General features: G+C 40.6%; 1 protein-coding gene across 1 annotated transcript in view; it reads right to left on the bottom strand.

Annotated features, from left to right (window-relative positions):
• SLC18A1 (solute carrier family 18 member A1) overlaps positions 1-7511 on the bottom strand; it is a 29175-nt gene extending 21664 nt beyond the window's left edge. Inside the window, exon 1 of the mRNA XM_082402028.1 lies at positions 1264-7511. Coding sequence (XP_082258154.1) covers positions 1264-1387 — 124 coding nt within the window. The 5' untranslated portion in view covers positions 1388-7511. The remainder of the gene's footprint in view (positions 1-1263) is intronic.
• Positions 7512-16128: the final 8617 nt, after the last annotated feature.

Genomic DNA, 16128 nt, shown 5'->3' with positions numbered 1-16128 from the left:
GGAAGGCATCTAAGTGACATGATCTGAAGCCTACTCAAAGACTGCGCCTGCCCGAGTTACCCTATTAGCTCAAGTACCTGAATTCCAACCATCATACAATTGGTCCTCATTATTCATGGATTCCATATTGGCTAATTCGTCTACTGGCTAACGTTTGTAATCACAAAAATCAATGCTCACAAAGCCATCACGGGTTTTCTCAGACATACATGCAGAGAGTGTGGAAAACAGAGTCACCAGATGCTCACTTTTGCAGCTGAGGTTGAACAAGGTGGGCTCTGCCTTCTTGTTTCACTCTCACACAGAGATGCAGAGCATGGGGTGGGGAAGGGCAGCGAGGTGCAAGAAACCCCAGCTCTGGGGCCAGTTGGGCACAGCCTGAATCCCAACTCAGCACCTGTTAGTGTGGTGGCCTCAGGCAAGTCACTTAACACCTCTGAAGTTCGTTTTCTCTTTTGTAAAGAAAATACTATCTACCAGGATGTGTTGTTTTTAAGGTTTAAGATTATAATCTATACAGTGTGTGTGCGCGCACACACATACACACATATGTATGGGGGGGGGCGGGGGGGGCGTGTGTGTATTTCCCCGAGGAGAAATTATTTAGTATGGACTAAATCCAGTGTTCACAGAAACTTTATAGAGCATAACACCATGAATAATAAGAACTGACTGTATTGGATTTATAATTTGTTTCAGGAAGATTCTTGTTTAAAACCATATATTTTACCCAGAAGGGGAAACATGTTGGTGCCATTTATATACCAGCACAACTGAATGTAAACATGAATAGACTACCAACTAAAAAAGAAGGACTGGGAGGGAATGCACCACAGGAAAGGTAGGTTTGGATAAGAAGTTGGATATCCATATAAAGTGTGTTATTTTGACAGAGCAGACAAAGGCAACACGGTGGGAAGACGCTCACTAACCCAGAGGGCACTTGGAGTCCTTAGCACCTTAGGAAGAGAGTATGGGGAGGAAGAAAAGTATTGCCAGTTCTGGCTCTGGGTCAGCCCCTTTGATCTGGTCAGATGCTCTCTGAACCTCCTTCTCTTTGAACCTCTGGGGTCTTTCAGCAAAGGTTGGCAAGCTTCAGACTCCCATTTCCTGCCATTTCTTCCAATCCCCAGCAATCTTTGTGTTTTCAAGCACAAAAAGAAAAATTCTCCAGTCCGTTCACTGCTGAATTCTAACAGGGTATGTGCTGTCCTCTGGGAACCGGAGCAAATTAACCCCCAGCACCAAGCCCCCCAAACGTACCCACCACAGTGAGCAGCATGTTGTCCAGGAGCAGAGCAACAAACACCACCAGCAACACCAGCTTCTGGGACTCTCTCCCCTTCTTCAGCAACCACTGAGGAACGTCCAAAGCTGCCCTGAGCATGCTGAGGACTGTGCCAGGGGTGGCTTCTCTGCCAGGTTTTTAGGGAGGATCTGGGAGAAATTCTGCCCAGACAAGTGAAACTCACTATTAAAATGAGAAGTACAAAGAGTTGCACGTGATAGGATGGTATTTTTGTTTGTTTTTGGTTTTTCTATATTTTATTGAAGTATAGTTGATTTACAATGCTCTGTTGATTTCTGCTGTACAGCAAAGTGATTCAGGTACACATATATATATTCCTTTTCATACTCTTTTCCATTATGGTTTATCACAGGATATTGCATATAGTTCCCTGTGCTATACAGTAGGACCTTGTTGTTTATCCATCCTATATACACTAGTTTGCATCTGCTAATCCCAAACTCCCAGTGATAGGATGGTATCTGAACCCTTTCCATGCCTGTGTCTCTGTTACTTCTTATACATCCGAATAACTCTACCTCGTTCTCAGAATGCCTTCCAAGGAAGCATTGCTGACCGGCTTTTTATATCTGAAATTCTACCTCACACATTAAGCAAGTTCTACAGAGATCACCTAGCTCTATATTTCTCAAACATCAGACATTTGCCCATCACCTCAGTAGTTTATGTCATATCTGAGGACTACCTGTATTGTTATTTACTTAATCTTTTCCTTTAAATCCACTCTTTTTAAAAACTGAAATACTATCGTTTAAAAAGATAACTTTATGTGCTATGCCAAAAAAATAACTGTCTATGTCTATGTACCACCCCAAAATAGCCCATGTGCCACAAGTGTTACCTGTGCTGCCCACTGAGAAACACTGACCTAGACCAAGGCTTTCATCTCACAGATGAGAAATCTGAGCTTCAAGAAGCTAAGAGATGTGTCTCAGGTCTCACAATCAGTGTCAAACTAGAACAAAATCCCAAGTTTTTTTTTAACTTGCAGGAATGTTCCCCCCCATCTTCCCTTGCTCTATGGTACTAGAAACACACCTATTCTTTTGTTTAAGCTATAAACCCCTGCTCAGAAAGGTGTGCTACTCTGTGTAAGTAAAATACTAACTTTGATGATTCGTTTTCTACTTAGGATTTCATGTCATTAGTCAGCATTAAGCCAGAGTACTTTGTTAAACTTCAGGTAATAACAGTTGCTGGGAAGAATTTCATTTTCTTTTATGTTGTTTCTGTTGTAGTATCAACAATTCCAATCTCATAAATTTTAAAATAGATTACTGTCATGAAACATATCAGGCTCTAAAAAATGTATACCCTTTGATTTGGAACCTATATTAAGGAAATAATCAGAAATGCAGCCAAAGATTTATGTGTAAAATTAATAACTGTTGAATTATTTATGTTAGTGATATATTTTAAATGTATCATAAAAATGATACATTTTAATGGTGGAATATAAGTAGCTCTTAAAAACAATATTTTCAAATAATTTTGATGACTTTTAGAAAATACTCTTAATATGTTAAGAAAAAAAAAGAGATTGTATCTACAGCTTGACCTCAATTATATAAAAAATAAAAATATGTGCACCATTTTAAAAGACTAGACTAGAAAGGTACAACCACAAGTGTCAGCTATTATAATCAATGACAAATTATCTTCTTTCTCCTTTTCTGTAATTTTGAGTTATTCTATAATTATTCTATAATTAACTACTTTCATAATACAGGAACTAAATAATTTTAAATGATTATCATTGGGGTTCAATATCAGCCTCAAATGTTGGAAGTATCCCAGCACTGAGCTACTCTGTTTTAAGGCAAGGGCTGGAAGAAGAACACCATCCACACTACAGTTCCAAGTGACCAAGGAGTGCCTATGGAACCAAATTTCCAGATCAGTTTTAACCAGAAAATGCATGCAAATCATTTAAGACCCTTCATTTCTCTCTATATAAGGAAAAGCTATATCTAAATACAAACTGAGTTAGGATATATAAGAAATGCATACATAAGAATATAAGAAGAGATTAAAAGAAAAGCAATGGAAAACTAAAAGATGTAAAATGAAATAAAATAAGTTCTCTGAGGACAGACCAAAAATATTCAAGCAAACAAAACCAAACCAAAACAACAAACCAAATGAAACCAGGAATCTGTCAACAAATCAGTAGTAAACTTTAAAGCCATAATTCTGTTTTGAGAGAAACAAATTACAAGGAAGGATTGAATCTGTCCAGAGAGAAAAACATCTTACCTTAGAGCTCACCTTGTACAAGGTACTCAGTGAGGTATTGGCAGCTGTTAGCAGTTCAGCCAGGACAGGTCTCTGAAAGTGGATGTGCTGATGGATTTATTGCCACCTGTTATCTGGGGATGTCATGTGTACCTTTTGTCCACAAAGATTTAATTGGAACCTTAGCTCCCTGCATCACAGGCAGGAAAGCAGCACTGAAGAGGATAAAGAGAGGGGAGAAATTATCCTAAATAAAGATGAACTGGGCTACACCGTTTTTCATTCATGCTTATCTATCATCAAACACATTAACGTTTGTCTGGGTCTGAATACAAACTGGAAGACACAAGGGAACAAGGGGTACGGTTCCTCTCTCTTGTTACTTAGTCAAAGAGGCTCCACGTACCCAACTGCTTTCGGGAAAGAAACAAATCTTACAACACCTGCAGGACTAAAAACAAAAGAAAAACAAAAAACAAACAAATGAAAAAAACTATGCATATTGTTCTCAAGTATAAAAACCCAACACCTATGGGTCTCTGTGGAAGCACAGATTGCGCACTTCCATCTTTATATCCCAATACTAGCTCAAAGCCTGGCACGTGGAAGTCTCCAGTAAATATTTCTTGTATGAATGACTGGATGGATGGTTACATGAGAGAGTATGGCTCATTGTGGAATCTTCGAGTGGCCCTATAGATCTATACTCTTATGACATTAAGAATCATCAGTGGGGCAAAGAACATAAATAATTTACAAAAGAGCAAATGGAACTATTGAGCAGAGTAGCAGTGGAGATTTCCTAACTGTGGAATTTGTAGCCCCTCCTAATTGTCTTAATTAACTTGGGAACTTTCAAGTTCAGGCTTAAAAAAAAAGGAAAGCAATTTAAAGGAACCCTGGAAAGAGAAATAGGAAGGAAGCAATAGAAATAGGAGGGGAGTGTATGAGTTTGCTATTGCTGATATGACAAATTACCACAAACTTAAAGGCTTATAACAACACAAATGTATTATCTTAGAGTTCTGGAGGTCAGAATTCCAAAATAGATCTTATTGGGCTAAAACTCAAGGAGTTGGCAGAGGTGCAATTCTTCTGGAGACTCTAGGAGAGAATCTGTTACCTTGTCTTTTCCAGCCTCTAGAGGTCACCTTCATTTCTTGGCTCAGGGTTCCCTTCCACCTTCAAAGTCAGCAGCACAGCATTAATTGTCTCTCTCTCTCTCTCTTCCACTTAACTTTCTATCACTCTCTCTCTTAGCCTCTTGTCTCCCTCCTTCACTTAAAAGAACTCATGTGATGACATTGGCTCATTCAGATAATCCAAGATAATCTCCCCATCTCAAGATCCTGAACTTAATCACATCTGCAAAGGCCCATTGCCATGTAAGGTAACATATTCACAGGTTCCAAGAATATGGTGTGGACATCTCGGGGGGAGGGAGGGTCATTATTCTGCCTACTGCAGGGAGCACGGCATACGGGCTCCCTTTCACTCCTGTTGCCTGAGCCTCTCTGAAAAGAGGGCATTAGGGCCAAAAGATAGAGGAGCGTATTAATAATAAAGACATTTACAAGATTCTGGGCATAAGGCAGTGTCATGCCGGAGCCCAGATGACACTTCTACCATGATGCCCTCCAGCCTAAGTACAGCTTTGGTACTCTGAGGTCTCAAGGCAGCCACGAGCAAAGCAAAGCTGTGTGTAGAGAGCATTAGCAGAAAAGAGCTCGTGCTGAGCACCTCCACAGGGAAGAATAAACTGTTTTGAGAGACCACCAAACTGCAAGTGCCCCATAGAGTTGGAAAACCATGGTTTAGAGCAGCGGTCCCCAACCTTTTTGGCACCAGGGACCGGTTTCATGGAAGACAATTTTTCCAGGGACGGGGCCGGGCGGGGGAGGGGAGATGGTGTTGGGATGATTCAAGCACATTACATTTATTGTACACTTTATTTCTATTATTATTACATTGTAATATACAATGAAATAATTCTACAACTCACCATAATGCTGACAGGAGGCAGAGTTCAGGTGGTAATGCGAGCGATGGGGCGCGGCTATAAATACAGATGAAGCTTCACTCACTTGCCCCTGCTCACCTCCTGCTGTGCAGTCCAGTTCCTAACAGGCCACAGACCGGTACTGGTCCGTGGCCCAGGGGTTGGGGACCCGTGGTTTAGAGGAGCTGAGGGCCTGAGAGACCATGTACTGGCTAAGAATCATCATACTTTGAGCATTAATAGAAATCATAGCACCAATAATAATAGCTATCATTTATTGAGCCCCCCACTACATAGCAGACATGTTTCTACTATATGCATATATTATACATTATATATATTTCAGTTAACTGTAACCATGCTAGTATTCACAGGCTAGCCAAGTTTGGAGTGTTCTCATAAATGCCCATCACTGTTAATAATCACAGTGTTGTCTATCAAACAGAAATGAGGTCTTGGGACTTCCCTGGTGATCCGGTGGCTGAGACTCTGCATTCCCAATGCAGGGGGCCCAGGTTCAATCCCTGGTCAGGGAACTAGATCCCGCATGCCACAACTAAGAGTTCTCATGCTGCAACTAAAGATCCTGCATGCCACCATGAAGATCCCGTGTGCCACGACTAAGACCCAGTGCAGCCAAATAAATAAATAAATATTTTTTTAAAAAAAGAAAAAAGAAATGAGCCCTTATCTTCCTCCTGTTTTATTTTCTAATGTTAAAAAATAAATAAATAAATAAGGACTTCCCTGGCTGTCCAATGGTTAAAACTCCAGGCTTCCACTTAGGCGGGGGTGGGGGTTCGATCCCTGCTTGGGGAACTAAGATCCTACATGCTGTGCGGCGCAGCCAGGAAAATTTTTTAAAAAGCTGGTGTGAATATGGGGAAATGTAAATTCATATACACTATTAGTGTGCAAATAGAAATAATTCTTTTAGAAAGCAATTTGGCTTTCTATCTCTTGTCTTTCTTTTTTTCTTCCCTTTGGAAGAAGTTCTTTTTTTTTTTTTAATTAACATATAGTTAATTTACAATGTTGTGTTAGTTTCAAGAGCAAAGTGATACAGCTATGTATATATGTACTTATATATATATATAATTTTTCAGATTATTTTTCATTCTAGGTTATTACAAAACATTGTGCTATATATACAGTAGGTCCTTGTTGTTTACCTGTTTTATATATAGTAGTGCGTATATGTTAATCCCAAACTCCTTATTTATCTCCCTCCCCAATCTCTTGTCTTTCAAGTTATAAAATGTCCATATCTTTTAAACCTAGTAATTTCACTTCGTAGGAATCTACTCTAAGAATATAAAGTAAAATATGGGGGGAATGTCACAGGTACAAAATTTTTATCAGCAGTGAGGGAAAAACTGGAAACATCTCAAATGTCCAACTGTAGAAAAGATTTAAGAATATGGGTTTGAAGGACTACCATGTTGCTGTTAAAACAGAGAAAAAAAAGATTATTATGGAGGCTATATATCAACCTGGAAAAAATTATATACGTTTATACCTAGATATTACAATGGAAAGTAAAAAGGTAGGGTATAAAACTTCATGTAAATTCACAGCAGCATTGTGCATAATTGCCAAAAGGTGGAAGCAACCCAAATGTTCACTGGTGGATGAATGGATAAACAAAATGTGATATTTGCATACAGTAGAATATTATTCAGCCTTAAAAAGGAAGGAAATTCTGACACATGCTACATGGATAAACCCTGAGGACATTATGCTAAGTTTAATAAGCCAGTCACAAGAAGACAAATATTGATTTCAATTATTTGAGCTAACTAGAGTAGTCAAATTCATAGAATCAGAAAGTAGAAAGGTGGTTTCCAGGGTCTGGAGGGAGGAGGAAGTAAGTTTTTGTTTTGCAAGCTGAAAAACGTCCAGAGATTGGTTGGTTGCCCAACAACATGTATATTCTTAATGCTACTGAACTGTCACTTAAAAATGGCTAGGGTAGGGCTTCCCGGGTGGCGCAGTGGTTGGGAGTCTGCCTGCCAATGCAGGGGACACGGGTTCGGGCCCTGGTCTGGGAGGATCCCACGTGCCGCGGAGCAGCTGGGCCCGTGAGCCACAACTACTGAGCCTGCGCGTCTGGAGCCTGTGCTCCGCAGCAAGAGAGGCTGCGATAGTGAGAGGCCCGCGCACTGCGATGAAGAGTGGCCTCCGCTTGCCACAGCTGGAGAATGCCCTCACACAGAAACGAAGACCCAACACAGCCATAAAGAAATAAATAAATAAAATTTTTTAAAAAATGGCTAGGGTAATAAATTTTATGTTATGTATATTTTATTATAATTAATGTTTTAAACTTTATGTGCATTGTCATTATATATCTCTAAAAATTCCATATACATAAGACAAATGCACCTAAGTTATATTAGTGGTTATGCTAGATGGCAAAAATTATAGGAGATTTTTTATTTAATATCCAAATTATAGTGGAAAAATTTTAAAATAAAAAGTCACGAGTAAAAGTAAGAGCTTAGTCTGTGTGTAATTAGACTGGTAGACTCTGAGCCCCCAGGACTAATGATTTCTAGCCAGAGCAGCCTGTTGAGAACAGTCTAGAACTGAAATGGAACTTAGAGGCTCTTTGACAGTGGTTCTGTTATCACTCCAATTAAAGTGGCTGGAACACAGCATCCTCAGACAGACAGCTTTTTTCTGCAGACCAAATAACACGTATAACCTAACTATACTTACATTTGGCTGCGGCTGATATGGCCTGCCAGAGTGGATGGTCCTGTGACTCTGACATGGAGGGTGCTTTCGTTTCTCCTTGTTTCCTCTTTCTCTTGCTGTACAGATATTTAACAATAAGTTCAGACTTCCTCTTATATCAAGAATATGTCAGCATTCCAGCCTCAGGCTGGAGAGGTTTGGTTCCTGTCACGAGCTTCTGAAAAGAAGACCAGGGGATTTCTATCTTATGGCTATCATCTGCATGGCACTGTGGGCCCTGTAAGAGGGATCTGTGTCTAAAAACCTGGGAACTGCTGTGTCTCGTAAACTGAGGAAAGAGCTTGTTTCAGATAAGGGGAAACAAGGTGCTTTAAAAACTAAACTCAAAATGAGCTGGAACCTCATTGAATGTATTGTAGAGCAGCGATCCCCAACCTTTTTGGCACCAGGGACCAGTTTCATGGAAGACAATTTTTCCATGGACCGGGGTGGGGTGGGAGGGGGTGCTTCAGGCCGTAATGCCAGTGACGGGGAGCGATGGGGAGTGGCAGATGAAGCTTCGCTCGCTCGCCCGCCGCTCCTGCTTTGTGGCCCGGTTCCTAACAGGCCGCAGACCGGTAATGGTCCACGGCCCGGGGGTTGGGGAACCCTGCTGTAGAGAACTGGTGGCAAACTCAGCAATAAGTAAGTAGACTGGAGACAGGGAACCAGCATCCTTTTACCTCCCCACCGGCAAACCAGCATCCTTTTACCCTCAGGGATCTTGAGGAAATATAGACTTGCTTATGGAGGCAGCAGACTCAGAAACATTTAAAGCCAAAGAAGATACAGAATCTGCCCCTGAGAAACCAGCTTCCTTATCCCTAGAGCCAGGTCCCTTCAAACTCAGTCTGGATTTCCTTTGGCTAGGGCCACCAAGGGGAGCCTGCAGCTGTCCCATTACAATGTAGAACTTGGTAGGAGGATGCCCATGGTGGGTAGGACTTGCCCATGGGGGACTCTTCTGGCTGTGGCTTCTCACCTGCTACCTCAGTCTTTTTCTTTGATTCTTCAGTACAGACCTAAGCCTCATGTCCACACGCCTGGCTATCTGGAACTCTCTACCTACTATCAACACTCCTTCATCTTTTCTTCCCCGGTGAGGGCTCTCCTTTCTAATTCTTTACTGCCTCTCATTATGTCATTTCAAAATCCTCCCTTAACTATCAAGTTTCAGCCTGGCCGTCTTCCCCTGATCATCAGAGGGTACCATCTCTGCCTAGTTTGACTCAAGCCTGCTCTGCTCAGGACACACAGCCTCAGCTACATTTACCAGTCAGCATCCCCACCTCCTTTCCTTTAGTGCCCATTGCATCTACGCAGGAGTTAGTTAAGAACAAAACTGGTCAATATAGGGGCGGGGGGGGGACAAACGGATTATTATGGGATCATAATCATCTGTGTGCAATTTTTGAAACTTTTAAAGGACTATAGAATTTAAAGAATCTTTCATTCAATAAATAAAAATAGGGACTTCCCTGGTGGTCTAGTGGTTAAGACTCCACGCTCCCAGTGCAGGGGGCCTGGGTTTGATCCCTGGTCAGGGAACTAGATTCCACATGCCGGAACTAAAGATCCCACATGCCGAGATGAAGATCCCACCTGCCTCAACTAAGACCCCATGCAGCCAAATAAATAAATAAATATTTTTAAGAAAGAAGGAAAGGAAGGAAGGAAGGAAGAAAGGGAGGAAGGGGGGGAGGGAGGAAGGAAGGAAGGAAGGAAGAGAAAAGAAAGAAAAGAAAAGAAAATGTTAAAAAAAAAAAAGAACTCAAAACAAAACAAACAAAAAGAACAAGACTGGCCAAGAGCCAGATGCAGAGATATAATATTTTATGACATTTTTCCTTGAATTAGAGTTATCTGCTTCTAGACTGTAAGCTACTTAAGAACAGGTTTTTATCTTAGTCATCTTTGTATTCCACACAGCACCTGGCATCTTGCCTAGTAGAGATGCTCTGTAACTATTTGTTATTGTTATTGATGATGATAATGAACATTCTTGCCTCTCTAAGAATTAAGACTGGCTGAGGTATTGGAAGCCTGGAAAGAGACTTGTACTTTCCCAGAGCCTCATTGCTTAAGAATGGGAATAAGGAAATTCAACCTTCCATTAGAAATTCAGCTCCCAAACCTACCCATCCCTGACTGTGTGAGCAGAATTCCACAGGCAGGACTGAGAGTTTTAAAATCCACCACTAACCCTTAGAATCTTAGCCTCAGTCATGGCTTCTTATTAACTTTAATTAATAGACTAGAGTTGGAAAATCTACCATCCCACAAACCATTGATCAGACAGCCTGTGGAAATGTCCATGACTTCAGTGGGATATGAAAGGCCAGTGGTAAATTCTCATAGGAACAAAGGCCGTGTTTTCTATAAATATCTTTCTATAAATACCAGGAAGCAGAGAAGCAGCACCTGAATTAGCAGGGTTTGGGTCCTGGTTCTGCCATTTACTAGTTGTGAGACTTTGGAGAAACTACCTAATTTTTCTGTGCCGCAACTTATAGAGTTTTTGCTAACTTTGCTAATTTATAGAGTTCCTGTGAGGATTTAATGAGAAAATTAACAACAAGCACTTAGAAGAATGCCTGCAACATCATAGTGCATAATATTAGATCCTATGCACTTATCAGAAAAACAGTAACACATTGACTCTGCTCTGACTGAATGACTCTAATTGTTGGGGAAATATCCAAACACTAAGTTCCCTAAAATAAATTCCTCTTCAAAATGTACTATCCACCATGAACTGCTTCAGAGGTGTTATGTCTTTCTAACCATGAGAATTTATGCATCTTGCTCAAGAAACACATGGGACATGCAATATTGCTCCTCTAATCCAAATTGGCCCCGAATTCTGTCTAACCAAAAAGATCTGCCTTCCTGTGGAGACTAATCTGACCTCGGTACATCCTAGCTGACCTACCTCTTACCAGTTAGACAATGTAGTATGTTATCCATGCTGTTTTACATATTCTCTCTGTCAAGTCACGTGTGTTAATCTTGTCTCTACAATTTAGCCTTTAGCTCCTTAGCAACATACTTTACAGTAATGTCACCTTTGCTTTAAAGATGTGACTCAGGCCCAGAGACACTGTCTGCCTGAAGACACAGAGCCCGGCCCAATGTACTTACTACTTGAGAGCAAGAACGTGCCTTCTAGTTCTTCTGAGGTTTTCCAGTGCCTAGCACGATGCTGAGTGCATTATCAATGCTCATTCAATATGCATTTCTTTTTTTTTTTTAATTTATTTTCGGCTGTGTTGGGTCTTCGTTACTGTGTGCAGGCTTTCTCTAGTTGTGGCGAGCAGGGGCTACTCTTCATTGCAGTGCGCGGGCTTCTCACTGCGGTGGCTTCTCTTGTTGCGGAGCACAGGCGCTAGGTGTGTGGACTTCAGTAGTTGCAGCACGCGGGCTCAGGAGTTGCAGCACGCAGGCTCTAGGGCACCAGGGCTTCAGTAGTTGTGGCACACGGGCTCAGTAGTTGTGGCTCGTGGGCTCTAGAGCGCAGGCTTAGTAGTTGTGGTGCACGGGCTTAGTTGCTCCATGGCATGTGGAATCTTCCCGGACCAGGGCTTGAACCCATGTCCCCTGAGTTGGCAGGTGGATTCTTAACCACTGCTACACCAGGGAAGTCCCAATATGTATTTCTTGATAAAAAATGTCATTCAAGCTTTCACTGCACTTTCCCAATGAGTACATCCTAAGTAAGCAAGGAAATAAGGCCCTTTTCTGGCACTGGTCTGACTGATGTTGAGATGGTACAGGCACATTGCCATGACACCTTAAGAAAAAGTGGAAATGATCCAAATTAGAATAAATCCTTAGAATTTTTCCTGAGAATCCCAGATGTTCCAAGTCCAGCTTGTCCCCAGGTCATCTTTGCAACTAAAGAGGGGGCTTCAGACAGACACCAGGTCAGAGCTTGGGTCTTGGATTCTCATTTCAGATCATCAGAAGCCCCCACCTGTCTTAGAAATAATTTGGTCTTCCAAAGTTCCCCTACATGGGGACAGAACAGCCCATCTGTAACTAGCCTGCATCAGAGGGAATCTTCCAGACTTATCCTAATGTGTACACAGCTGACAGAGCCAGAACTGGGCAGCTAAGGAGGCTATGGAGCAACAAAAGGCATGGTCTAAAGTCTAGGTAGGTTAGATTGTCTTCCTAGTCCTGTTACTACTACCTTGCTTCTGGAACTTGGGAAATCACTTTACTTCCCGGAGCTTCAGTTCCCTCATTTGTAAATTGGAGAGTTAGGTCTAGTTGATTCCCAAGGTCTATTCCAAGTCTAACAATCATAAACTAGTCTTAAAGGTAAAACAATGAGTTCTCATCGAATGTTGACTCTGTGTCATCCTTCACTACTTTCTTTGCCCCAAATTCCTTCCAGGTCTCTGCAATACAGAACTTTTCATTTGCCTGACCACACGCTTATTTTACCACTAGTTGAAACTGCTGCCTGTTAAAAAGAAAACTGTAACATTTTAAACAGAAGTACCTTAATATTTCTAATTTTATTTCTGATTAAAAAGTGTAATGTAGGATCATACCAATAAAATGACAAATATAAAGAATGCAAAACATTCCATAACTCAGAGATAGATACTGGTAACATCTATACATCTTTCTTTCCAATAATTTCTCTAAGGGTATATGTATACCTATAGATAATAGAGATTATACTGTGTATGACATTTCCTATAGAATTTCTACTCAATACTGTATTGTGAAAATTTTTCCCAGGTTTAAGATATTCTTCTGTCTGTCCTAAAGTCTGAGTAATATTTCAACAAATAAATGCATCAGCAGTTATCCAACTGATTCATTTTGTCTGGAACATTTGGGATGAGAAAGGGCTATCTTCATCTGGCAACAGAAGAAAGTCTTTGACAAAGGGCACCCGGAGTTTCAAGACACTTTTTCCCACTACCAGAGAATGATACAGCCAGCACCTGGTAAGGGAACTTCCAGCCATTGGCTTCTTCTTGGGTTTATATGCTTAAACATTGCACTGTTCACACTTAAGCAGTCATGTTCTGATCATAGGGGGCCCTCTGCTGTCCCCTTTCTTTCCACAACACATTAGGGACCCTAGCGACAATGAAAGTTACATGAAATAGAACAAGAGATCTCAGTTTTCAGGAGGTCAAAGTATAGTTTCCAGCCTATAAAGCTCACTCTGCATCTGATGGTCAGCATTAGAAAATACCCAACACAGAAAGAGAAATATATATATATAAATTAATTAGCTTCCTCTCCCATCTCATGCTGAAATTTTTATGTTGATGATCTTACACTGGTTTATGCCTTGTTACATGGAAATGTACAGACCTAGTGATTTGATTTGCTGTGGTTTGTCTTCATAATGTTTTTCTTGATGAGGATTTTCCAGCAAATGAAGAAAGACACACATTATATGGGAAAAATTAGGTCACTGGCATGAGCTTTTCTTCCCCTGCCCTTCTATAATTTTCTTCCTCTTAATCATTTGTGAAAAAGAGTAAGTGTTTGCATTTCTGTTTGCACTGTTGATTTCTGGAATCCTTCTTTTAAATTCTTGAGAACTATGGCAAGAAATCTTCCCAAATGACATATGGAGACTCAGAGACAAAAGGAATTGGGGATTGGCTCAGGGTCACACTGTGCATAAGCGGACAGTCAACACTGAGACTGGGGCTGGTGACTCTGAGTCTCATGTTCCAACCACATTCCCTGCTGCTGAGGCCAGCTGGTCTTGCATTCTTTGGGATAAAATAAGGATAGGATTTCAACAAATGATAAGAGGACAGTAACCACTATAAAATCTGATAGGGTGAGTGTTCCTTAGGAAAAACCCTCCATATAGAAGTATAAAATTAGTGGAGAACTGTTCATCCTTAGGAAAGGAGAACCCCATTTGTGTTCATCTACTAGATATTCATTATGTATTATGTGCAAGTTACCTTGCTAGGTACTATAGACAGAAGACACAAGATAATTATAAGATATAGTCCCTGCTACTTCCCTGTTAGAGTAGTGGTTAGGAATCCGCCTGCCAATGCAGGGGACACAGGTTCGAGCCCTGGTCCAGGATGATCCAACATGCCACAGAGCAACTAAGCCCATGTGCCCCAACTACTGAGCCTGAGCTCTAGAGCCCGCATGCCGCAACCACTGAGCCCACGCACCGCAACTATTGAAGCCCACGCACCTAGAGCCCGTGCTCCACAACCAAAGAAGCCACTACAATGAGAAGCCCGTGCACCGCAATGAGGAGTAGCCCCTGCTCGCCACAACTAGAGAAAGCCCATGCGCAGCAACAGAGACGCAACACAGCCAAAAAAAAAAAAAAGATATAGTCCCTGCTTAATACAAACTAGTCAGGTAGCTATGCCATTTATAAAGCTCTTAGAAAAGAGCCTGACACATAGTAATTAATATGTACATGATTGATCAAAGTATACAATAACAATGCTAGTTAAAACATATTTAGCCCTTGCTATTTGCCAAACACTTTGCAGTAATCTCTTTAATGCTTATAACAAGCTTATGAAGAAGGTAGTATTATGATCCTCAGTTTGCAAATGCGACCTAGAGACAATAAACAAATAAATTTTTGTTCCAGATCATAGAACTAAGAAAACCAGGACTTCACTAAGTTGTCTGGCTCCAGAGCCTCTTAAACATAATACTGTATTCTACCCACTCCCCAGGTGATGGTCTCTGTGTGAGTGTATGAGACTGGACATTTAACATTCTAGAACAAAAAATTAGGCACCCCCCCTACCACAAAGCCCCACAATATCAATTATTTATATCACTGCACTATGTCTTCTGATTATTAGCCGTGTACAAAAGTGTTGCAATTGGTCTATATCTGTTTTAGCTCTTTTCACTCACTATTATTTTATATAAATAGTTCCATACACTTAAATTCCACTAGTTTATACATCACATGCATGCCAGTAGCCATTAAATATAGAATCCTTGTCTAGTTCATTATTGCTAGATATTTAGGTTGCTACTTCATTTTCACTATGATGAATAACCATATTGCCATAACAAGCTATAAACATATTCCTTTGGTTCATAATCCCATTATTGAGATTGCTCAAATTATTGGATCAAACACTATGAACAGTGTTGTAATCCCCAACCCATACCAGGTTGCTCTCCAGAAGGACTGGCCAGTTTACAAAGCCAGGAGAAACGTGTTGGTGCATCCCTTAGTCCCTAATCCTGCCAATGCCTAAAAAAAGAATCACTGGGTTAGTTTTGCTAATTTAACAAATACAGTAGAGCCACACACTGTTCCAGTTTGAATTTCTTCATTATTAGGGAAACTAAGATTGTTCCATAATTTCCTACCTATATTTTTCTATGTATAGAATATTTGTTTTACCCTGTCTTTCTTATATATTAAGGAAATACTTTTTTAAAAACCATGAGGAACGGTGTATAAATATCAATGCTCTAAATAACTGAGAAATTCTCATATCCAGTTTCACTTGATTAATATTTTTGAATTACCTCAACTCTACACAGATACCATCATAGGACCCTAAGACATTATAAAATTAAAATAACAGTAATTGTCTAAAAAGTTGGAGATGGTGCCAAGTAATAGCAGATATCTGACAGTACTGTACAGAAATATGATTCTATAAATGGAAATATCACTTTTCCAATTACTCAGTGATGCTCAGCTATTTTGTTTTCTTTAAGTTTCAGGCTTCTGTGAGAATCTGACAAAAACCTACAGGTCATCTCCATGAAAGATACCCATATGCATACATTTTGCACAAGGTCTCATAGATTCTTGTTTTCTTATACTCTTGACAACTTTTTTTTGGGGGGG

Source organism: Balaenoptera borealis (genome assembly GCF_965194805.1).
Source record: "Balaenoptera borealis genome assembly, chromosome: 8".
Classification (NCBI taxonomy): domain Eukaryota; kingdom Metazoa; phylum Chordata; class Mammalia; order Artiodactyla; family Balaenopteridae; genus Balaenoptera; species Balaenoptera borealis.
The sequence above is the reverse complement of the archived record's forward strand: the minus strand, read 5'-3'. Positions and strand labels throughout refer to the sequence as shown.